Source organism: Haliotis rubra, unplaced genomic scaffold, assembly GCF_003918875.1.
Source record: "Haliotis rubra isolate DU_JTF1 unplaced genomic scaffold, ASM391887v1 Scf1921, whole genome shotgun sequence".
In the NCBI taxonomy this organism is placed as follows: Eukaryota; Metazoa; Mollusca; class Gastropoda; order Lepetellida; family Haliotidae; genus Haliotis; species Haliotis rubra.
Genome location: NW_025765916.1, coordinates 20,441 through 46,243, shown reverse-complemented (window position 1 = coordinate 46,243; position 25,803 = coordinate 20,441). Strand labels below are relative to the sequence as shown.

The window sequence follows — 25,803 nt, the reverse complement described above, 5'->3', positions numbered from 1 at the left end:
ATGCACCGATTGAAGTGTGTAGATTATGGGTTGTAATACGATCATATGATATAACACTGACAACAAGCGAGACGTTTCATATGCATTTTGAAGTAAAATGGTATGAATTGATGCTTGTGATCCTACGTGTGCAAGTATGAAACATCAAGCCAAATCTATGTTTACTAATTATCTGCTTCACTTTCATCCTTACAATGCAATATAATTCAAACCCCTTCCGTCACTAAAGTACATCACCACGGCAGATGAAAAACTTATATACAGGAATATTCTGTATACGATAACAGAGCAAATGTTTTCACAGACGCAAAAGAACACGTTATCGTAATTTATATGATAATCTTTCTCTAGGTGTCTCAACCTGTATTCCGACTGAATATGACTTTGCCAGTCTGTAATAAGCGCTATATTATATGTTGTTGTGTATCACGATGATCTTTGTTTACTTTTTAGCTAAAACTTGAAGTTTAAATAATAATAGGAAACTGGAATGCATTTAGATTGTTAACAGAAAAAGAGTTTTTTACTCAACACGGATCACAAATGTCTGGCTGGCTTACTCAATGATTAATGTAGATTCACCCACTGGAGTCGGATTTGCAAAGATCTAACCTGCACTTCATCAACCAGCGATGATTCACTTATTGTGACAAAATGGCAATGACAGTTGAGATGCATGTGTAACTAAGGTGGTAATCCCGACTGCACTAAAAGAAGGGTTGATGTTCAGTAGCTGGGTCGTCATTGCTTAACACACCAGCTAGCATCGGAAGTGTGAATTGCATCTACATATATATGAAGCGCTGGTGTAAGTGTTTTCGAACCGAGACTGATTTTGTAGGCTATGTAATATGTATATTGTCGTTGGGGTCTTGTTTGGCAATTCTTTCATCCTTTCATTGTTGCATTATGCGTGAAATAAGCACGGTATATGTATCATATGCATCAGCTTCCAGAAAAGGGTTCAATGTTCTGATGTTCTACATATGACGTCTTCCTGTTGCATAGATATCAATAATGTACATGGAGAAAATGTTTATTACAAGATCACAGGCAGCAAGATCCACATACATATATTTTGCATTTGGTGAGAGAATACAGTGAATAGAGAAAATGTTCATGTTCATGAACAGCTTTCCCTAATATTCCAGCATTTTCGTGACAAATATACATGTTTATAGATTCGTACGAAATCAATGAGTACGGTTGTTGAAGTCTTCATAAACTGTAAGGTTGACATTCACGCTAACCATCATTTACGTAATCACACATTGTTGAAAGCGTCTATGTTATAGAATCCCTTCATTTCTTAGACGAAGCCAGTCATCTCAGAGTTTCCTGGGTAACACCGTATGCCATGGTCCAGAAATAGTTCTTCATACACCGGCAAACTAATGCTAAACGAAACAAGCCTACTTCCAATATATCTAGACCTGTATACTAAGATCCTTAAAAGCATGGAAACTACTGTTTGAACAACAAAGCATACATGCATCAGGTTGTACTGGGGTAAGGTACTCTTCAACACAACGCTGGTCAATGTAGAACACTTCATTCACATAGAACACTCAGTCAAACCTACACTATTATTTACACGGTGTTTTGAAAAGGTGTACGAGACTGTAAGACCATTGTAAATTCCGTATCCCTTGAGGCGCAGTCGAAGGAAAGACGGAATTTACCAGGGTCCTACAGTCCTGTACATCCTTTCAAAACACCGTGTGACGTATTCATTACCCTTAGGATCTTTTTTATTTAGCTTAACTTTAAACAACAATATTCAATCATCGGCAGAATGAGAGGCAAAGCTGATTTTTCCTGAACGGTCATAAAGGGACACAACTTATGATAACTTTATGATCAGAATTTTTTGTCTCGTCATCTGGAAAATATGATGTAATCTAGACAGGCTCTCGAATGGCTTGGACAGATTTAGTTCTGTGGTTTTAAATCATTTTAACACTCTGTCATCTGAACCTTCTGTTTTTTAATGAATGAGTATTTCATGTTTCAGAAATGGAAGTGATTACTTTTTTTAATCCGTAACACAAAGCAGAGATTATTCGATACACGTATACATCTATCCAAATTTATAGTGTTGTCGTTTCTTTTATCTTAACTAAACGATTCCTTTTGGCGATGAAATTACCAATTATTGTTTATTAAATCAAGTCAATGTGTTGGGCGCAAATAGGCCTCTTATTGGCCCACGTCGCACTAAAACTATAAAACCAACCAACCATGATAAGAATTATCGAATTTGAGGTTTTGTTGAACGACAAGTGGAATACAGAAACATTTTACTTTTTGGATATATTTATTGAACCAAACAAATAAGAAATTATGACAACAATTTTATTACTCTGTTTATACTCATAACTGCATACGCCAACTCTAAAATTTCGAAGCGATCAGCCGTTTGGCTGACACATTCAATCTAAGGTCAAGGTCATTCGTTCCACCCGTGTAGTATGTCACGTGATAGATATGATAGCGTGTACGAACGCAAATCCGCCTACGTGGTTTGGTATGCTTTGACTATTGATTAAACAGATAGTCAAATTTATCTTAAAGGTAATAATCACAGTTGTAGATATATGTTCTACATAATGTTCTTGCATATACCAGTCAGTGTCCGTGATGGTCACAAAGCTCGTAAATGACGGACGCGTGAAGCTCCGGGGTTCGAATTGGTCTTCTGCAACCCATGTTGTCGTAAGAGGCGACTAACTGGGTTGGGTAGTCAGGCTCGCTGACTTGGTTGATACATGTCATCGTATCCGAATTGCGTAGAACGATGTTCATGCTGTTGATAACTGGATTGTCTGGTCCAGACTCGGGCATTTATTCGAGCATTTTTTATATTATTCATATAGCTGGAATACCGTTGAGTGCGGCGTTAAACAACAACCAAACCAAACCAATCGTAACTGTAGATTTACACAAATGTAAAAAACAGATATAATACGTTTACAGGTAATGTATTACAACTCCATATGACATCATAAGATGTTAGCAAACTCATCAGCGATGGCTGGATTGTCATCGACAGACACAGAAAGGAAGCATAATCAACTGCAATGAGCAAGCACTGTTTACACGAAACTGTGGTAGAGGTCATTAGGCAACATGCCAACCTCCTCCTTAGCTGATACTGCTGTACTGATATCTTGGGTAGCTGAAACAGACACATCCTCACATTCACCAATCTGCTCTGCAACTGTAGTGTCATATCCAGAACTCTCATATATATCATTGTCAACCATCCCTTCAACCGTATCGCCCCTGACATCTTCTCCATGAAACAAGTCATCCTCTGGCGTGCTTTCTTCATCCTGGTTGCCGTCATCTGTACTGACATCGTGGTTCTCCGTAGTAGGTATTGCCCCACTGTATACATCGTTTTCGGTCATATGACTTGTTAATTTTGTAGTGTTTCCACGATCAAAGAGAAACATGTCCATCGATTAAAGTTGATCAGTTTCAGCTTTCAGGTCACCTGCTCCAGGGGAATCAGTGTTCTCGACATCTTTATCTTCATTTGAACCAGTCAGGCTATCTGGGGACTGAATATATTTCGGTTGCTTCATCGTAAATGTGTTGTTATCATTCATGTTTAATCTGGAGCTACGTGACAAGACTGTAGTGAACCCGTCCTGTATTCGGAGCGCTGGTTCGTTATTTGCCTCTTGAATCTGCATTTAATGACAAATCCTCATTTCAAGGCACAAATGTTGGATCTATGATGAAATAATGTTGGCTGCCATCATGCGTTCGTGAACCATTATGATGTTTGAACGGAATGATTGTTATTGGTGAACATTTTGAATGTGTGAGTGGGTGCGGTTTTACGCCACGTTTAGCAATATTCCAGCGGGGGACACCAGAAACGGTCTTCACGTATTGTACCCATGTGGGGAACATTTGATGTCTGATTGGGAGACTGTCGAGTTTAAAACAGTTCCAAAGGAATGAAAATGCCAACATTACGAATCACCAGGTTTGTGTAGACACTATTACTTTGCCACTACTAAGTTTAACTGCCTAGATTTTACTTCCATAGAACATTTATTGTATACAAATGGTGTATTCCCCTACTGCCTACAGGTTAAAACAAAATGATACGGTCCAGTGATCAGCAAGTGAATACACCGATCCGACCTGTTCTACCCCTGCTAAAATGAACTTGACTATTTAGGTTGTTAATTCTATGGTGTCTTCCCACTCTGCCTACAGAAGTTTAAAAAAATGACAAGTGTTGGTTGGTAGGACATCTCTATTCATTCTGAGAATTCTCAGACTTTACATGGAGACATGGATTTATCATGAAAAACTGATAGGTTTTACAGTCTTTCAGTGGTTTTACAGTCTTTTCACACACAACTGACAATCACTTTGCAAACTTGATGAGATGTCCAGCAGCATCAAGGTACTGAAAAGGCGTTTGTCTGCCGCTCTGGAGGTGTTCCTTCAGTGTCAGAAGTCTCACATCGAGCTCTCTGTAAACACGCTTGCGTGACTTGGGAAGGGCACCACAGTCGAGCTGACCACGTTTAGCTTTGTCTACGGCTTCGATTTTCTTGATGTTGCAGATGAAGAGGTAGATGTCTGGGTGGGCTTTGGCGATAAGGTTTTTTAGCTTCAGGTGTCACCCCTCAAGGTGGTTGTTAGTCCGCGGGCCAATTTTTTCATACTGCGTCCAGATCCATACCGGAAAACGTGCCTCATAGTCCACCCATGTACTCGTGACGTAGTCGTTGAAGTTCCTGACCTTCTCTGTCTCTGGGCCTTCGTCCATGGCAGCGATCCAAGTGCCCTGCACCATGTCCCGTGGAAGTAGTGGAAGGGCAGCTGCTCTCCTGACATGGGTCTGCACCTGTGGGATGTCCTTGTAGTCGTTTGCCAGTCCTTTCTGGGCCACATTTCGCCACACAGCCTGAGTGAAGTGGAAGAAGCATCCACGCACTTCACAATCATCATAGATTTCCTTCACTGCCCTGATGGCTGACACCTCAAAGTCTATGTGGATTTCACTAGGCGCAAGTTCACTCGAGAACGATCGTACAGACGCTGGGCCAGCAACCTCGGACAACTCTTCATCGTACACCTGCAGAATGGATGTGACGTCCTCCTGTACACGCTGACGCAGTCTGCTAAGGGAGTCGAATCTCATCTTCAGATTCCACTGGGACATGGTTGTGCGGTGTTGTTGAATTCATGAAGTCTCCGGTAGTAGAACAGCGGCCTTTGCATTCAGAAGGTACACACTTCCAATGTGTTGTGGTCTGTCGTCTGACGTTGAGGCGATATCGGTACCCAGCAAAGAAAACTTGCTGCCCTCCTGCTTGAATTGATGAATTGAACGCGTTGAACATTTGCCATTGTGTGATGGGTGCAGTTGGTTCCCCTTCTAATTTATTAGGAGTTTAATTAACTGAGAAGAATAGATCTTCTCAACAATTTAGTCCTTACCATGTTTTTCGACATAATCTGACAAAGACAGACAAAGCCTGTAACAACATAGTTAAAACAAGCCTACCCAACTTGATAAAGAAGTTAATCCTGCTTTGGAGGTTACAATATGAGCATGCTAACTGCTTCCCAAAACAAAATAAAACAATATCATTGTACTTGTCTTGTTGTCTTTATTGGATGAGAAGACTCAAAAAAAAACATACTATACACATGAGTAGATGCACAGATATATACTAATATAATCCCCCTAATTATCCCTTACTCCAAACGAAGCTCCCCTTCTTCATTGATACTCGGGCTGTTCCATTATTCTACAGGGCAAAAAATCTTTTCCCACGCTGCCTACAATGTTTTTTGTTGGCAGTTTGGGTTGTAGGCAGTTTGGAACTGTAGGCAGCATGGGACCTAACCATACAAATTGTCAGGTCAAGACTGGATTATTTACAGACCGCCGCCATATAGCTGGAATAATGCTGGGTGCGGCATAAAGCTAAACTCACTCACTCACTCATTCTATACAAAACAGTTGGGAAATGCTGATACTGACTGGCCCATATTGAGTGATAAAATCGCTATTTACCTCGTCGTGATATTTACAGGAAAATCATGATACAAAGTAAGGACAAAGCACTATTCGGGTTATCATACCAGGAATGTTTATTTACATATTAATGTAAAACAAAGCAACTGTATTTATTATTATTGTCCACGACTGGTGGATTATTGGCTGCACGTGCACTATATCTGAATAGCGGCACCTGATATGCATGTAGCAACCTTCATGTTGTAAATAGGTACAGTGTTACGAATCGGAACACTATTGGCGCAACTGTGTGAATTATGTAATTTCCCTGATAAGTATGAACATCTTATGTCATTCCGGGAAAACCTTTTGTCTAAGTGCTGTACGTGTTATTTTTGTTTAGACCCCGACACAAAGAATCCAGATGACCTTACTACCTACTTCACCATGGCTACGAACCCTGCCATCAAGACCATGTAGTTTGGATCTTGTTTCTAAGTTCAAAACTCTGTGTATGACCAGCTACGTTTCAGCATAAACTACTTCTTGAATGACAAATAACCAAATTTTGAAACAAATTAACCACAAGACGTGATCTGTGTAGTTATTACTTCCACAGAATTTATGCATTTAGATAGAACATTTCGTCATCATCAACAGTGACAAGCCGCATGTTTCATGTCAAAGTAACAGGACTTGTCCACATGATACTTGTTTTAATAAGACATATTTGAAATTAGCGCTGTTAGCGACTATCTGTTCTTAAAACGGTTCATTTAGTTGAATTAATAACTAAACGTATGGATGATGGAAAAGGATGAATCATGAGTAGTGAAGCAGATAAACTACATGCATTGAAATTTCGCATTTATATGGTTTAAACATATTTATTTCCAAAAGAGGAACCGGATTGGTAAACAAGCAGTATGGTGCTTATATGAATACCGCTCCGGAATACAGATATATTATAGATATAATGATCGTACGGAGAAAAACATGATATTAACAAACGATAAACAATAGCTTTCTGGAAATGTAACAATCATAAACTGTAACATAGCCGCTTTTAACGTTAGGACCATTAGTGTCGGAAAATACTTAATAGTAAGTGCAATTTCGTTTTTATATTACAACACAAATCTGCCTGACAGTACAATGAAAGAATGGATAGATTCTAATAATTCAAGATTACCTTTAGCAGATCCATAAGAGTAGCCGTATAGTATTGATTTGATGTCATATCCTTTAGTATAGAAGTGCATTTTATGTCTTGTGTCATTGTAATTAACGCACGAAAAGAAATAGTGAATTGGATCTTCGTAACAGTAGCCACAAGAACAAGAGGGATTTGAAGATATAAATCGTTGATATTTATGTGCGTTTAAATCGCTGCAACCGAGCCTGAGGCGTGAATGGATAATCTAAAAGAATCTTGTTCCAAAGCTTAAATTGAAGTAATTTTGACTATTATTATTATTTGACCCATTAATCTGTTTCTTTGAGTGACATTTTTAGAAGTTGGGAAGTACAATATATAACTTTCCATCCGCTTATGATGCACTCATCCACCAAGCCCAATCTACTGTATAAACTCTGCTGTATAAACATCTCATTATTATTTGTACGTCATTGGCTTCCACTCCTGTCCTTTGTCTACTCTCTGGCTTCATAAACTTTCTGCCTAGCCAATTATGTTAATTATGTTGATTTCTTTGTTACATTATTACATCCAGTATATATACACTTCCCCCTTCTTCATGTTCCATTATGCTTGACAACGGTACAAGAATCTGTATCGAAACGTCGCACTCACGAATAAAAAGAAGTTGTTATCCATAAAGTTTGTTATATATTGCATTAATCTGTTTTTGAAAACTACCCAAAGTAGCCGTTTCTCTATAATCGGTAGACAAACAATTCGACAATCTTACTGTATCTGGGAGAAATGTATCAAGCATGTGACTGATCAGGTGATAAATGAGACTTTAATAAAGGAAGGTAACGACTAATTAGGATCTGAATACTGTCAAGCATAATGTGTAATATGAAACATATTTTCACCGTTTACAGCAATAGTGCACAAAGAAACGTTTAGAATATAGACTTTATAAGCACATATTCGCTAACGCCTTTCATAAAGAACGTTGATTGATTTCAACGTGACTATACAGGAACATAATGATTTATGTTACTATATCTACGACTGAGTAGCACTAAGTTCTAGGTGTTAACATATGGATCATCTCCACTGACAAAGTTAGCATAGAAAGGCCCTTCACTGCTGGTTATGTGGACGTAGTTGTGTTCGTCACCAGAGTCGCTTGTATTGCGTTGTATTCCATAGTAGACATTTGTTTCACCATGCCCAACGGGCGTTCCTGTTTTCGGTGAAGTGTTATTTTTCTTCCTGAATGGCTTCACCAGCATGCTGCAGTGATAAACATTTGACAATATACACAATTGATAATATTATGTTCAACAGCAGAAAGTAAACCAAAATACCATAGTGGTGTCCTAACTGCCGATTGGGCGACAGTAAACAGTTACCTATTGACATGGCCGTCCACATTGTCAGGGGGAGATGTAAGCTCAAGCTACATTCGCTTGGTCCGTTGGGGGGATGCTACGTCAAGGAATGAGGGTCGGACGACCGGGACTTCTAACTAACAATATTGCATTCATGTTCTGGCGCGCATTCATACAATAATTATATCAACATAACGCATATAATAATTAAAGATTTACCCAGTCCCTCTCTTCATTACAAGGTGACTCGGATAGGACAGGATAGGGCAAGCTCTTTACCAAACGTGGAACTACAACGATCGCGAAGCGAACGTTCTGCTGACTTTCAAACCTGCACCACTTTGTTAGTGCTTACGATATCTTTTCAAAGTGTTCCAGCCTGCCACGCCTAGGCACATGTCACATGTCCCCCGACACAATATTTCTGATTCGTTTAAAGTTAACTCATTCCATGGTCTCATGTTGTACCTCGTGATCGGAGAATTACTGTAAACTACCCGTCGGTGATTCCCCGTTAACTAATAATTATGTTATATATACCTTGATTAATTACTATGCAGTGATAGCATCGATTCTATCACGAAAAAACGGCAATTCTCAATAATTGGTTGTCATACTTCTCTTGTTTAAAAGATACATTTTATCCTTATAGCAGTGGCACTGTGTTTGATATGTGCATTTAAGACAGTATGAAGTACTTACAAGTATATGACGAGGACTACATTGATGAGAACCAGAATACCACACACCACAGATAAGGCTATCACAATATCCCAGATGTTGCCTGAAACAATAGGTTCAGAAAATAAGTGCAGTCTTGAAGACGTCAGCTTCCGCATGTTTCAGTTCTCTGCTCCTGTTTAAAATTAACGATCATGATTTGGGAGAATCTTGGTTTCGTGGCCATTGGATGTTGGCTTCGATTATCCCTGCAAAGAACATTAATGCTATACCCCTTTCAATTACTCTATTGCTTTCCTTCTCTGACATTGTAATACTGTAGTGGGGTTTCATCCTGTGTACACCAAACAGTATGTATGTTTGCACAAAACGATTCTTGTTGAGAATGTTTTGGACTTATACTTCCATACAAAATATTATATTTTCCAGATAGTTAATCAATGTCATTGTTTTTCCGATTTATTCGTAGGGTTGGGTATTGCAGACAATTTTCATGTTGCGATATATTGCGATGCGAATGCATATATTGCGATATGTATTGCAATATATTGCAAGAAATGTTTTGAAACACAAAACTACAAATGAACAAGTTAAAACACAACAAAATCACTATGCATGATTTGGAAAAGAACAATATAACATCAACACAGTTGTTACTAGTTTGAACTGGTTTCTCCACTCTCAAAAAAACCCTGAGATTTAAAACATTCACATCCAAAACATTGCGAAACATTTGAACAAAAATTAAGAACACAACTTCAAACCGAACTTAATTATACTTCCAGTGTGAAAAACGGATATATTCGAAGATTTTCGAGTGTTACGATGTTTTCCGAATGCAGGTCGAAATACCGGTTTTCGAGCAGCGGATCGCAATACGTATCGATTTCATGTCTGAATCAGTAAATATCGGTAATCCGGTTATATTGAGCAGCCCTATTTATTAGTATAAAGAGATCAAGAAGTACTTCAGCTGGGTTGCAAAGTGTACTACTGGGTGCTTGATTGTGTTCACGCCTATAACACAAAGACTGAATGTATTACAAACCATCTATTATTATATGGATATGGTGGAGCCAATAATGTCTACAACAGGGATGCAGTTGTGGTGGTTTGTACTAAAACCTTTTTGATCAGATGCAGTTCTCACTATATCGACATTAAACTACTAAACTGCCACACAACGTTTGTGTGTAATTTCAAGCAATAGACGAATATAGTGTGTACATACTGTGAAGAAATGGGTGTAATTGCGTATACTCACTTGTGTCTGTTGTTGAAAATGTTGTTGATGCCATCGTTGATTTTGAAGTCCACTGTGTTGTTATATTCCCTGTCGAACGAGTAGGTTGTCAACTCGTAGATGTAACTGTCGTAAAGGATGCTGCAATTTGAGAATTTTTTATCAGATGCAGTTCCAAGGAAGATTTAAAGTACCTTAAATAATGCATTGATGATGCTCCGCAGTGAAAACATGCTCAAATAGCGGTCGACCACACAAGTTAATGAACCATGCCCTACAGTAATGTTCACACTTACACAGGCAAAAACAATAAAAATACATGTATGGGGGTAATTATCTCTGTAAGCAGCTGAAAACGTTTGAGGCATGGCGAGGTCCATACAACGCCACTATACACTCACCAATAGATGTAGAATGTGCCGCTGTTTCAGTTCTTGGTGTATCCGAAGTACTTGGACTGGATGTACTCTGTGAACGTGGCGGCTGCTGTGTTGATGTAGATGTGGATGATGAATCCAGTATTTCTCCGCTGATCTTTACGTTCATTTGACCTGAATCTTTGAACAAATTATTGTTACAGCATTCACTAGGTTCGCGTTATATGTTTATCGTTAAGAGATACGATTTCGGCATGTGGTGGGAAATTAACAAAAAATAGAGCCACGAAGGGCCATATGAAATTCAGTTAAGGAGGAATAGGGCGCAAAATGCATTACTGTGAATACTGTATGCTAAATATGATTTTGGCATCAGTGTATTAATTGATTGCTACCTGCAACACGTATCCATACATTTGATCCATCCTGATCATGGTTATCGTAGACTATAACTATTTCGGCAGCTAGATCCGGTAATACTTTGTTGTATTGGTTCACGTTCACGTTTGTCCAGAGTTGTCTCCCGTCACGTGAGATGTCAAGCGTCCCCGACCTCATCCGCTGTTCCACCAATGCTGCTTCTATATTCTGCCCTGTGACCCTAGCAACACAGCTTCTGTTCACACCGACACTGTCAGGGAAGCCGGGAGAATGGAGGTACACCGACCTGTTTACTGTTGTTGTGACTGGACTACACATGTTCATACTACCTGAAATACAGGTACATGGGACAAGTGTAATAATAGTTGTGTTTACTGTTTACTGTTGTTCCCTCCGATACCAAATCTATTTATCATCCGAAACTGATTCCATTAGGAGTAAAATGCAAAATGCCAGTAACCACACCTACTCAAACAATTTTGATAAAACAAGTACGTGTTATCTTTTTCTGGACACCCCACATCAGTACTCCTCAGATGCCACGACGTCTGCATACACACGGGACAGTGAACTGATGGACGACATTTTTATCCACATATATAGCATCGCATTCAAAGACTTTGTTCAAAGTGTACAAGTGTAGAACTATCTAAGTAAACAAAGACGTTAAACATATATGGGGGCGTGGTGGGCGAGCTGTGTAAGGCGCCAGGCTAGTAATCGAGCGAGCTTGAGGTGACGGGATCGATCCCTCCTGTGACCGGGTGTTAAAACCTTGGAGTCATTTTGTGTGCAGACTCTTTCAGTGTTGTCACAGCCCCTAGTGTACAGTACACAACCCTGTGCTCGTAAAAGAACCCACGAATCCGTTGGTAGATGACCAGATGGTCCCCATGAATACGTGCAAACACCTAGTTGCGGGTACAGCAACGTGCAGTAAACTTGGACAAAATACTGTGACTATGTGTCCCAGTCCACCCAGCTGTGAATGGGTACCTCGTAAGGATGGGAAAGCCATATTAACTCGGTGCGCCTAGTGGCTGCAAGAGCTGTATGATCCCCAGGGAGCTGAGATTGATGATACGACGTGCCGTTGAGATTGAATGCCAGTGATCGAGGGAGAAAAACAAAGCGCTTTTGAGCAGCTGACCTGGATATCGGCGCTGTACATATGTTAGTATAATAGCAAATATATATATATATCTTTTATTCTTTTGTAAACTGATAACTGCCACATTGAGCTTATGGTGAAACTTCGTTCAACCAACGTAAAATTCGACCTAATACGATTGCTTTGATTATTCGAGGACATTGTCTCTGAAACCACCTAGCTCACGTTGCGCCAGTTAGCAAGCCGATATACAACAACTCATTTGAGCCAAAAGAAATCATTCAAACGGCACATGCTCTGGTACAAGCTGTGACTTAACATTAGAATAATGAGTATTTTGAAGTGCATATAGAGTTGTGCCATTCTTGTTGATACATATCAGTGAGTATTCTCTTCATTTAAACAATAAAACAGATTCATTGCCCACATCATGAGATATGCATACATGAGAAAATCCAGAGTTAAATAACCACCATCTTACATCTGATTCCCAAGTATGTTTGCCATTCGTGTTTAGATCTTGTAAAAAATAGATAATAACTATACCTTTATACCGATGTGAACAAGACCGGCGATATTGCGGTTCCTTTTCCATATTGGCTTTTATATGGGTACCAGGTTGTATTTACTGTACATGTATGTGTTCAGGAATGAGTTATCTGTTAATCTTTGCCCAAACGAATGTTTGACAAAAAGCATTTGATGAAATAAATTGACCTTTATGCCGATGTAAACAAAACCGACGACATGGCGGTTCCTATTGCCTGACTTTTAGCGGGGTAAATATGTGTATGTACTTCCAGTAGTGTGCAGATGCATGAGGCGCAATGCTACCATCAACGGGGAAGGGGAAAAGTGTCCCAACCTGTATTAATGGAGTCTGTTAAAACGAGTGGCTTACAGCACGAACAACGTTTTAAAATTTGTCATAGTCGGCGACCATTCTGGGTGGACTTTGAATTTTGGTGGCCGTCTTGGATAAGTAAGCGGGGGTAAGTCATTTAGTGTTAGAATTGGAAATCTTTGATTTTTAGTGGCCATCTTGGACGCCATCTTGGATTTTTCGGAAAATGGGCCCAAAACATCGGGCACCACCACAAACATATGTTTTATCATGATATTTCCCAGCACTTTGCAAAGTTTCATGCTTTAGTCCTACAGGTATCTATTTTCACCCTTTGCCACTGCACTAAACCACTTAATGTGACAATCAAAACCTTGATCGAAAACGCAATGTACCATGATTCGTAATATGTAACATAATGCATAAAAATGACAACTGGGTTTAAATATTGACGCCTACATGTAGGCGTAAATGAATCACTGACTGACATTATCTAAAGCGTTCCTTGTTGATAATGTCAGTTTGAGATAGTACTAAGTATTCGTTAGATCACGAGGACCTGATGTCTAATCGCTGAAATGGTTAGTTCGACCTCGAGTCCATCGGTCATGCGAGATCCAGGTTACATATGTTCTTTCAGTCTTTCACACGTGCACCTTGTTCTTTGGCGCCTCGACTTATGAAATGCATGTGCATGTTCCAAGGCAAGTATGTATTCCATCTAGGACCAGCTCGAGCATATTTCTGCTTTTTACGAGATAACAGCGCCCTCAGCGAGTGGATGTTTTCTAAATTTTCGTGTCTTTGAACGAAAAGCTGACAAATCAAACATATGCAGAAAATAACATGAAACGTAAAAAAATGAAACAAAGGTATCACCGTGTATAAATAGATAAATTATCTGTAAATAAATATTTACTGGTTACTTTTATAAAGATATTTTCATGTCGCTGTGTCCGAAGATAACATTCATAAGCCCGCTGGCGACACACATTTTTCATTGAAAAAGTGTATGAGCAATGTAGTTCGAAGGGGGTAAAGATATTCCTCCATTACTAAGTTGTGTTTTGCTGACAGTCCAGTCAGTTAATGCCCGTTCAACGACAGAACTCAGCTTTGATACAGTTGTACTTTACTTCAGCACTGAGCAGCATCAGTGATGTTCAAGTTGTTATCGGGCTGTGCATTCAGCATGTACTTATTAATCATTTATGAAGTTCGGCGTAAATATTTACAATGATATGTGTTTGTATTATTGAATCTGTGACTGACATTAAAACAAATCGATGTTTATGCATCTACTTAACTTTGTCTCATGATATGGGAATACTAAACTGATGACTTACCTTTTATACAGTTGTACTCTACTTCAGCAGTAGCATTGGTCACATTGCAGTGGTTAATACTAGTAGGCTGTACACCTATGGCTTCAAGACATGACTGTATTTCAAAACATTTGATGATCTTGCTTGTTTGCAAGTGCCTTTGTTTCCAACTTATGAATAATAATCTAATTCTAACCTGGATCTTCACGGATCCGATGACACAACACGGATGATTATGTATATGATGAAGACAGTACGACATTACTTGAGCGTGTTGTTTTGTAATGTCACGAAGCACAACAAGAGAATGGTCCAATTATTTAAAACAAGGTTCCGTAGCATGGTACTATATACAGGTATCACCTGTGGGCCCATCAGTGTGTATTAATGAACTTTGTAACAAAAAGATTAAAAATAGCCATGTCGTAATCTCTGACAAGCGAATTGCGAATAATTTACAATTATGAATTTCAGGCTGTAAGCCATAAAACAATGGCTCCATCGGATTTGATCAATTCTTCAATCAGTCGAACTATTGTTAACATACGGCTGACAGAGACAGATAGTACGTTTCTAGATTATATAACATCTACAATTGACGCATTCACTTATATCTGTTTCAGAGTTTGACAGCCAATAATATTCAAGCCTGACAGCGCCCCGTCAAATATTTCTTAAATTGGGAAATTGTTAGTAAATAAATATTTCTTGTTTATTTCATAAAGATTTGCTCATATCGCCGAAGATAACATTCGTAAGCCCACTGGCGACACACGTTTTTCGCTAAGAGATTGCTCTTGATGGGGGAAGACATACCGTCATTCCTACGTTGTGTCTTACTGACAGTCAGGTAATGCCCCGTCAACGACCAAAGTTACCCTTGATATTGTAGTACTTTACTTCAGCACTGAGAAGCATCGGTGATACTGCTGTTGACATCTGGTTGTGCATTCAACATCTACACATTCGTTTGTGACGTTCGTGGTAAATATTTACAATGATATGTCTATAATGGACTCAGTGGCTGATATTAAAGAAATCAGTGTTTATACCTAGATCTACTACAGGTTTCTCCAATGATCACCTTTGATACTAGGTATACCATATTGAAGTCTCACCTTTAATACAGTTGTAGTTTACTTCTGCAGCAGCAGCGGTAATATTACAGTTGTTGATGGTCTGTACCTGCATGGTTTCACGACATGACTGTTTCCCATTACAGTTGACAACCAGGCCATGCCGGCTGCTGGCGAGTTTCTTACTACACGACTCAGCAGATGCCAGACGACATGTCACTGCATCTCCATCCCCATACGCCTCGTACTCGACATGTATCCGCTCATCGACAGAACAATGAAGCTGTACTGTAAAGACTTTCGACAATCCCTCTATACATCTGTTTCTCGTTCTGGTGTCACCTTTGAATATGAAATGAATCGTTCAGTCAAACACACTTGGCATGATACAACCTAAGATATTACTCTTAGATTTTATACAATCGCAGATGAAACCCTATTACTTTGATGAGATAAAGAAATAATCTCTGGAAATGACTCGCGCATTAACATTATGCAAACGTAATTCTACGTTACTGGGGTAAGACATTACTTCTATCGTGAATCAGCTACAGTTGAAAAAGAAAATCCCTAATTTTGTCAGAAAATATATAACGTTCGACATGGTGACTGCATACATACACTATTTCAGAATGTTATATCGTGTGTATTTTGTGTACTCACCATATGCAGACATGATGTAATACCCATAAGCTATGAACACTGTCCCAACAAATATTCGTCTGATATTCATGGCCCTTTTAGCGTCCTCGAAGTCTACACATCCAGTTCCAAATGTTACATTATTCGATACATCTGTTCTTGTTTCAGTAACTTGTTTCTCTGATCTGAAAGTCACACATTCGTGCAAATACTGCACATAGCATTGTCAACTGATATTTCCAGGAGTAACATAAACAAGAGTTTGATGGACAAGGATGTGAAATTGCCTCCATATGTAATTTCAGAGCAGTCATGGGTACCTGTATATGCAATCCTAGTTGCATACAATGCATGCGCCCGACGAAGCCGCTAGACAGGGAAGTGAAATATATTCATTGAAAACGTTCCATTGATCGAAGGTTTGTTAACCACTACCACAGGAAAGTCTGAAAGAGGGTGGGCAGTAAAACAGGAGTGTTTTGGGCGAGTAATGCTTGAGGGGTGGTGAGGTATGCTGGATAGGTGGGGAGTAATGTCATAGGTAGCTGTAAATTCAATACTAGTTGCATGCAATCCATGCAACCCAAGGAGGCAATAAGGCAGGGAAGTGAAAAGATATGCGTTAAAAATATCTGCTATATATGCATACGTTCCGTGGATTGCTGTTTGCCATGCGCTAGTCTGTTACCCAAGGGAGACAATTCCGGTCATACTTTACAAATATGACACCCCTGAGCCTGAATAAGTTCCAAACACTCATCTGATGTGGTAAATGTACATGAACTGGTAAGCAGATTTCTCAATAATTTCAAAGTGTCCATTAATGCGTGTGATTCGCATACAAATGACTGGTTACCCTTTGGAAAGAAAGTTCATTTATTCAAACAGTTCTGAATCATTTTTTTTAAAATGCCAATAAGAAAACCTATTGAAGACAAACTGTTTCTGGAATACATGCGTAGTTAAGGCAGTACTAAAGATCGCACTGCGTGAATGCTTAGATGTCACCCAATGAACATGCGTCACCATTTGTTAACACAATGATTATCACCGAAGATCTGAATTAATTTCCATAAACATTTAGCGTTGTTGTGTTTTTCCCTAAAGGCAAACAATCATTATAGGGCGTATTTGTGCAACAACAGAAAACATGACACGAGTAAAAGTTTACATTTATTGTTTTTTGGCACATATATATGAAGAGGGCTGGCTCGGCTATTAATGGGTGATAACCCGTAAAATGTAGCGCAGGTGTCCTGGTTGTTAAGCCCGGGCATGTTGGTGAGAGCTGCCTTGGGGGCATAGCCGATTCCTAGGAGGAATGGCTGAATACCCAAAACGAGGTTATACCGAGAGCCCCCAAGAAGGTGGAATAGTGATTAAGGGGACGGAATTGAATTGAGGATAGTAAGGGAATTCCTACTGAGGTTAAGCATGAAGATGCTGGACATGAGCAAAATAAGCAGGATGTAATGGTATGACAATACATGGCCTGGTACATAAAACAATGTAGATAACACAACAACTTATACATATATATGAGGTAAGAGGATGGATACTACTATTTACACGAGACCGGTAAGCTGTGGGTTATGCCCTGCACAATGGTGGTATGATGTAGTAGAACCACGTGAAATTGCAGGCACCGGTACGTGATTAAGTGGGACAGAATGCAATTGATGATAAGTGAATACCTTAAGATGGTTAAGCAAATGCTGAACATTAGCACATTAAGTAGGGAGTAATGGTGTGACAATATCCAGTATGGTATATAAATAATGTAGAAACACAAACTAATTATACATATGTACGAGTGAAGTTACGGATACTAATATTTACATGCCAGCTGAGGGTGAACTGCCCCGCACCGAGGTGATATGATGTAAGGAATACATATAGCTAAGCTGGCAGTGTTAATGAGTACACAAGGCTTGCTGTGCTTGTCGCAGCACAATTTCCGGGGTCTGAATGTATCTGGTAAAACAGTCAGATTGCCAACGTCCCAGGGTTTTAATGAGATGGTCCTCGATCCGTGCTTTAGCTGCTGTAGTAGCAGCGCCTATCCTAAAGGAATGGCCTGAGTACATGGAAGGATTTAGACCAATTTGACGGAGCACAACACGCAAGTGACACAGAAACATATCTCTACTAAATGGAATCTTGGAGCACTAACAAACAAGGGATCTGAAGGTAAAGCTCCGCACAACTGTCTTGTGGCAACAAGTCGATGTAAGGCCACGAGAGGACAGGCTTCCTGATGAGATGCGAACAAGGACACAGTAACACCTAGGCGGAAGGGATCTGTCTTCGAAGCTTTGAGCTTGATAGAGCACCGTCTCCGTATGAAGTCCAATGTCACGTCTTGCAAACACAGGTTATACTCTGGGTTGAAAGTAACACCACAAGTGATCTCTCCACACCTGAGAAATAAAAAAAATGCCACAATGCACATACATTCTATTACCATGTCGGTAAAAGGACTAAACACGCCACATCTTAGCTTTCTAACAATGTTGCAAAGAATATTGTAAGTAATCGGGAGACGAGTTTTGCTGTTTGGAGTCTTCAACCTTTTATATCCACGCAACAAGGCTTGTAGCCTGTTCAGGGATCCTAAATGTGCCTCGTCAAACAGAGAGTGTATCCCGGCCTGTAGATAGCTGAATCGGATGCCGGCCAAGTAAGTTTTCACTGTGTCATGCTAATGATTAAGCGTTCCAAAGCAGTGGGCTTCACAAACTGGAGGCATGCCGTTTGGGTTGTTGAAAGTCGAAAAAAAGGTTAAACCGCAACATGAATCCCAGGTATCGCTGGAAACCAGTAGCATAAGTTGTTCGTGTCTTGGGTTTTACGGCTGCAGACCACAGAAGCTGGAGATTGTGATTTAGGTCCACATTACACTGGAGCTGTCTGGGCACTGTAGTGGCAACCGGCTGCTGTTGGTAATAGTTGGCGGAAGCGGTCCATCTGAAACTGGGATAAAGAGTCAGCAACATTGTTAGACTTCCCTGGCACATGTCTACCTCTAACGATGAAATTACCTGTGGCTGAGTACCATGTTAGTGTACGCATCAGTGCCATGATACTTAGGCATTTGGATCGGCCCTTGTTTATAATGTCAACTGTAGCCTGGTTGTCACACAAGAAAGTCACTCTTTTACATTTCCAAAGTTTACCCAACAATATGGTGGCCACAACAATGGGGTACAGTTCCAGGAATGCAATAGAACGTTGTGGGGGCAAGATTGGTTTAAAATCAGTCCATCACTGGGCAAACCAAGCATTGTAGTAACATCCTCCATATCCTATGGTAGCTGAGGCATCAGTGAACGGTTGAAAATGGGGGGCAAGGGTGAGGTCCTCATCGTGGAAAAAAACCCGGCCATTCCACTGTTGCAAGAACAGATCCCACATGTACAGATCGGTACGACACGCTTGTGAGATGGTGACATGATGATGGAGTTCGGCCACTCTGGTAGACAGCTGAATGAGGTAAGACACAAAAGAACGCCCGGGTAAAACCACTCGAGCCGCATAATTCAGGTGACCTAGGAGTGACAACAGTTCTTTCTTTGTACATTTCTTCCATTGGCTGAATGAAGCTATGAACTCTTGGATGCGATGTACCTTGTCTTGGGGGAGAAGAGCAGTCATACTGTGTGAGTTCAAAATTTCACCTAAATATTCTATTTCTGTCACGGGGCCCACACATTTGTGTTGAGAAAGTGGAATTTTTAGGGAATCAAATAATTCCAGGAGGGAATGCATGGTTTTTGTAGCTGGATACTCTGGTGGATCGATGGTGAGGAAATCGTCAAGCAAATGCAGAACAAACTGTACCTGGCGCTTATGGAGAAAAATCCAGCAGATGGCTTGTGAGAGTGTATCAAAGATAACAGGGCTGGATCTGCAGCCGCAAGCAAGTCTGTTGTAGAAAAAGTATAATCCGTTCCATTTAAATCCGAAGAATGGCTGTGCAGCCTTCGCCAGGGGAAGTTGTTTGAAGGCATCCGTAATGTCCACCTTACCGACCATGCCCCTTTTCCCAATTGGTTAATCCTGGAAATAGCTTGGTCCACCCTCACGTAAGTTAAAGAGCAGGCGTCCTTGTCTATAAGCTCGTTGATGCTTTGTGTAATAGTAGACCGATGTGGGGCAGATAGATGTAGGATCAAGCGTTTCTTGTTAGTGTATTTCCCTGTAGCCAGTCCGAGAGGGCTGACCCGATATGTCTGAAAAGGGGGTTGAACAAAGGGGCCAAGGACATACCCCTGTATGACTTCTCCCTTGACGAGTCTCGATACAACATGAGGCCGTGTGTGGGCACTAAGATTATTAGTACACTCGTGAGAGGTAGTAGGCCATGGTTGTATTTTTGGGTGAAAACCATGTGTTACTCCACTAATAAGATAGGACACGAATTCTTGATGCGGATGTTCTGACAGCAGGTCTTCTAATAATGAAACGTTGATAGGTGGTAGCGTAGGTGTAACTGGAAGGGATGTCTGAGTGGAAATTGGGGCACTGACCAGTCATGCAGCTTTCTTGTATCTACATTGTCGTAGCCCATGTCTGGTGTCTTTACACTGGAGGCACATGTGAGAATAAATGCAGTTGACACGTCTGCATCCTGCAAATTCCTGCATTGTCAAATGGCACCCTATCCCTTCCTTTGACATCTGTAGTTCTTCTTCTGTTTAGCCCGGTGTCATACGGGATACCTCTACCTTTGGAACCAGCTTCGGCAGGTTGGGGGGCACATCTCTGTTGTGTGAGTGACAGTTTGGCACTTGTCACACGACCTAGCTCTTTTTCCTGAAGTGACGAGATTCCAGAAATTAACGTCTCTGATTCCCCAGTTAATGGGCACGTCCTGTTCAGCATATGCAGCCACTCTAGCCGCAAAGAGTTTATGGTAGTCATAGTGGGCAGTCCCACCATAATATTTTGCCAAGGTAATACACGTCTGTTGATGAAGATCCATTTGGCGCATTTTCACAACATCGTCACCGCAGAAAATCATTTTGTAAATATCAAAAGCCTCCAAGAATTCGTAGATTTTTAGAGAACGGCTTGTTCGAGCGTCGTCTTTTAAGAATATTGAACTGCCATTTAAGTCAACGGAACGAGGCTCCCCTAGTTCTTGATTGGGGAGTAACAGAACCGTTAGATTGACATATTTTCCTTCTTTGATTTTTCTAATGATCTGAGGGGGGAACTGTATCAATATGCGGCAAACTGTCTGAGGCCATACCTTCAACGGGATACTCCTGTCCGTGGGTGGGGAATCTCCGGGGTTCTGCTGTGTCATGGACGATGCGTCTCAACTCCGCAAGTTCCCTTCTCAAGTCGGCCACGGTACTTTCCTGTTCAGCTGACGGAACTGTCGAACTGCTCATGCGCAGTGGATCTTCCCTAACTGGCAACTCGAGTTCTGGCATGTTGAGGTTTTGCCGCACCCTGCGAGCAGCTTCGTCCGGGGTAATGGTTTGCTGTACTGATGTGGGCTGTCTAGCTTCACAACGATCCCTTGCATAGGGGTTCTGCTCTTCAGACGGAGGGTTGTACGTGTCCGATGACGTCACGGTACAAGAAGGGGTCCTGGATAACCTTCGGTGCTGTCTCCCTCGCCTTGAATGTGTGCTGGCATCGGGAGCTGGAGTGGAGTTCTCTTCATACAATTGCAGCATGGTTCGCCAATTCCACGACTGAGGAATTTGGAATCCCATATTCTGCAATCTCTGTCTCAGGTCCGTTCCTGTGAGCCGAGGTTCCGATTGAGTGGTTTCAGGGTCATCATGGCTGTCCTCTGGGTTCAAATGTGGCTGGACTTTGTTTTGATTTCTCCTGGCAGAGGCGGTGCGAGATCTCGTGCGTCCGTACAACCGTTGTGCCATGTCGTCAGTATGCTGGTGAACCAATACCAGATCAAGAAACGTGGGGATGGGTTGAATGGATGATAATAATTCAGTTGGCGTGTAACGATGATAAAACAATGGCGAGATGGAGCAAGAGGGTGCTCGCATGGTGACCAAGTGTATATATAGGTACAGTAACGTGTTTCCGGTGCCGGTGAGTATAAAACGCAAAAGGGGAAAATAGAGGACATAATGGAATGGACGAATTATGGAAATGAACCTAGTTGCTGCACAAACTAAAATGTATAATTTACATTATAACTTTCAATTTGCAGTAGAGCTTCTGTGTTGCAGTTCTTTCTTTTTCTGCAATGTACTAATGCATCAGGTGCTTGGGAAATGGACTTTGTTCCGATATGAAATTTCCTCAAATAAACATTCTATATAAGACGCGTTCTTATTTCTACACAACAAATAAACGTACAGGGGAAAAGCAAGTATGTATTTCTCTGCACAATGTACAATATCCCCATACACGTAATCAGTTATTTTATTTTGGTGAGAGTATACAATAACTAAGTTTATTAAGAGAAAATAAGTATGTTAATTTTAAGTCAGTGAATATATACAAAGTGCGTGCGTAATATTCCTGCATTTTCATCATTAGCAGCAAGATTACTCATCGTACGAAATCAGTTAGTTAGGTTTGAAGGTTTTCAAAATCAACACTTCCAGCCGAAGCATAGTTACTCTATAACTTCTTTGGTATTGCCATGTTTAGCTACTGCTTCCTCTCAACTTCGACTAAACCAAATAAACCTGCTTCTGATTTATCTTGGCCTGTATACTAAGATCAGAAAAGCATTAAAAAAATCAGTAAAGTGTATGTGTAACAAACTGCTGGTTTGTGACGAAGGTCCAGAATCCACTGATCAGTGCAGAACACCGCCCAGCACCCAATGCTTTTCTGTATTTGTCTACACAATACAGGTTTCACCCGTTCATGTTGTAAGCATCTACGAACACTAACACAATAACTGGACACGTTGTGTCATTACTGAAATACAGAACTGTTAAACCCACTTCAATTGATGCAGGAAAATCAATCATACCTACACTCACAGAAGGATGTCCTGCCATAAACAAGACAGAATTATATTAATACCGAGTGAATACAGCCTTATATGGGCATAAAGGATACATAAGACAGTTTTGAACAATGACACATGCAATTTTCATATAAGGTTTTCAAGTGATATATTTGTGTACTATATTTGAGTACTATATATCCTTTGGTATAGCTATTTATCGATTGCAAATATTCATAAGGTTTATGCCGCAGATAATATGTTTACATGTAATGCCTGACATCTGTGCCTGGGAGGTCATCGACATAGAATCAGGAACATAATCAACTGTTATGAGCGTACAAGGTTTACACGAAACTGTGCTAGAGGTCATTAGACATCATGTCAACCTCCTCCTTAGCTGATCCTGCTGTATTGATATCTTGGGTAGCTGAAACAGACACTTCCTCACATTCACCACTTTGATCTGCAACTATAGTGTCATACCCAGAACTCTCATATATATCATTGTCAACCATCCCTTCAATAGTACTGACTCTGACATATTCTTCTCCATGATATAAGTCATCTTCAGGCGTGCTTTCTTCATCCTGGTTGACGTCATCGGGACTGACATCATGGTTCTTTGTAGTAGGAGGTCCCCCACAGTACACATCGTTTTCGATCATGTGACACGTGGATTTTGTACTGTTTCCCCCGATCAAACAGAAAACTGTCCACCGATTCAAGTTGATCAGTGTCAGCTTTCAGGTCACCTGTTCCAGGTGATTCAGTGTCCTCGACATGTTTATCTTCATTTGAACCAGTCAGGCTATCTGGTAACGGAGTACATTTCGGATGCTTGATCGTAAGTGTGTTGTTTTCATTCATGTTTATTCTAGAGCTATGTGGCAATACTACAGAGTATCCGTCCTGTACTCGGGGCTGGTTTCTTCTTTGCCTCTTGAGTCTGTAATTTAATGACACATCCCCATTTCCAGGCACAAATGCTGGATCTATGATGAAATAATGTTGGCTGCCATCATGCTTTCGTAAACCATTAGGTGTCCTATTGTGGGGAGAGTGGAGCTCCAGAGGTCTGTCAATGCCACCGTTGTGAGGAGAAGCTGCAGAACGGTTAGCTTTATCATTTTTACACCTGCAACACAATAGCACGTGATGAATATTCTGTATTCTAACCATTCCAATGAATGTTCGTGATCATGTCAATGTAGATTGAGTAACGAGAGTAATAGATGGGTGGGGAGTAATAATGGAGCGAAGAGGAGTATTGCGGGAAGGGTGATGAATAATGCTGGATGGATGTGAAGTAATCCGGAATGGGGTTGGGAGTAACTTTGGAAGGGTTGAAAGTAATATTTGAGGGTGGGGAAACGAGTGTTGTGATGAAACCTCAACGTCATATTTGGCTTAATAGTGGTCATGATGTTCTAAACATTTATCATGCCTAGACGTTGGTGAGGGGGTTGTGTGATTTTTATAGAGTAGCATGTAAAATGTGCAATGGCATTTACAAAATTGCTGACATGTACCTGTGTTTAATATTTTGATTACCCCCACCCCCACCTCCCCAGAGCAAAATGGGTGACCTCCTCTTAAAGTCATCATCATCATCCCTGTCAACCACTGTTGAATAAAGCCTGAATGGTATACAACGGTTGAGTAACAATCATTAATGTCCAATATACTCAATGACCAAAAAGACAAAACAGTAATGGGAGTTATAAGAATGGATCACTGGTGATTAAAAAGCAAATCCGACTGAAACTGACATGTAAGTTTAAAATGATTCATTTGAGACATTTTTTTAGCAAATCTCTGCCTATTCAGCACATAACAAGAGCAGGTCATCAGTACCATAATTCCTTTTTCTTAACCCTAACCCTAATACTGTATTGTAAATTAGACATTGCTGGTATGTGAAAATAAATAGATTTGGTGGAGAAATATCTTTCGTTTTAGAGCAAATGCATAGATTCCAACAAAGGTTAAAAGTGCATTGTAATAAAATGTTTGTACTCAATATACACATATTCTACAAGCACTTCGGTTAACTATAATACTAGTACATGTACGATATTCATTGGTTCAGATTGGAATAAATCCATCTTCATCAGAAGCATCTGGAGTCTATGGAATATGAGTTGTCATTCCAACTGTCATGTTTTCTGTGATAATGAAAAAGGGCAAGACGTTGTTACAATATATCAGGAAATTAGTGTCTGTATTGTTTAAGTTTCTCAAAATAAGAGCAGCATGTGTCAATCATGGAGAACTCTTCAGATGGCAAAGGATTGCCACATTGACGCATGAAACACCTTGATATGTGCCCATCAAACTTATATTAATCTCTAAAACCTTTGCAAAAGTTACTTTGATACACATGTAAATGGCATTACTGTATTTACCTGCAACAGGAGTGGTGATGAGAGCAATTTTCATTGTAGCAGATGCTGTCTTCGATGTCACCTCAACCGTGGCTGTGGTAGTGACTGATACTGTATCTGTAGCTAAAACAATGTAGTACTTACTGTCACGCAAAATAAGACATTACATACACTGATCTGGAACTGGATCAAGATGCGAAAATACTCCCCTTCAAACAATTTGTGTGTCCGTCTGTCTGTCTGTCTGTCTGTCTGTCTGCGTGTCT

The 25,803-nt window shown here is 40.4% G+C and overlaps 1 protein-coding gene and 1 long non-coding RNA gene across 2 annotated transcripts; one reads left to right on the top strand and one right to left on the bottom strand.

The window, feature by feature from the left end:
* LOC124274631 lies at window positions 1-25,293 on the top strand. The gene is made up of 3 exons (XR_006897988.1): window positions 1-14; window positions 13,866-13,869; window positions 24,903-25,293. It is a non-coding gene; the product is annotated as an uncharacterized LOC124274631 (long non-coding RNA).
* LOC124274629 lies at window positions 7,956-16,244 on the bottom strand. Its single transcript, XM_046709990.1, has 6 exons — window positions 16,226-16,244; window positions 15,605-15,904; window positions 11,221-11,535; window positions 10,850-11,005; window positions 9,227-9,308; window positions 7,956-8,426 (listed from the first exon to the last, which is right to left on the bottom strand). The coding sequence occupies exons 1-6, from the start codon at window positions 16,236-16,238 to the stop codon at window positions 8,219-8,221; spliced, it is 1,074 nt and encodes a 357-aa protein (XP_046565946.1). The 5' UTR covers window positions 16,239-16,244; the 3' UTR covers window positions 7,956-8,218.
* Window positions 25,294-25,803: the final 510 nt, after the last annotated feature.

Coding starts and splice junctions, on each gene's coding strand:
- LOC124274629 (XM_046709990.1), bottom strand. Junction 11,536..15,604: donor AAACTACAACTGTATTAAAG/GTGAGACTTCAA, acceptor CCTGTATTTCAG/GTAGTATGAACATGTGTAGT. Junction 9,309..10,849: donor GGCACATTCTACATCTATTG/GTGAGTGTATAG, acceptor CTATTGTTTCAG/GCAACATCTGGGATATTGTG.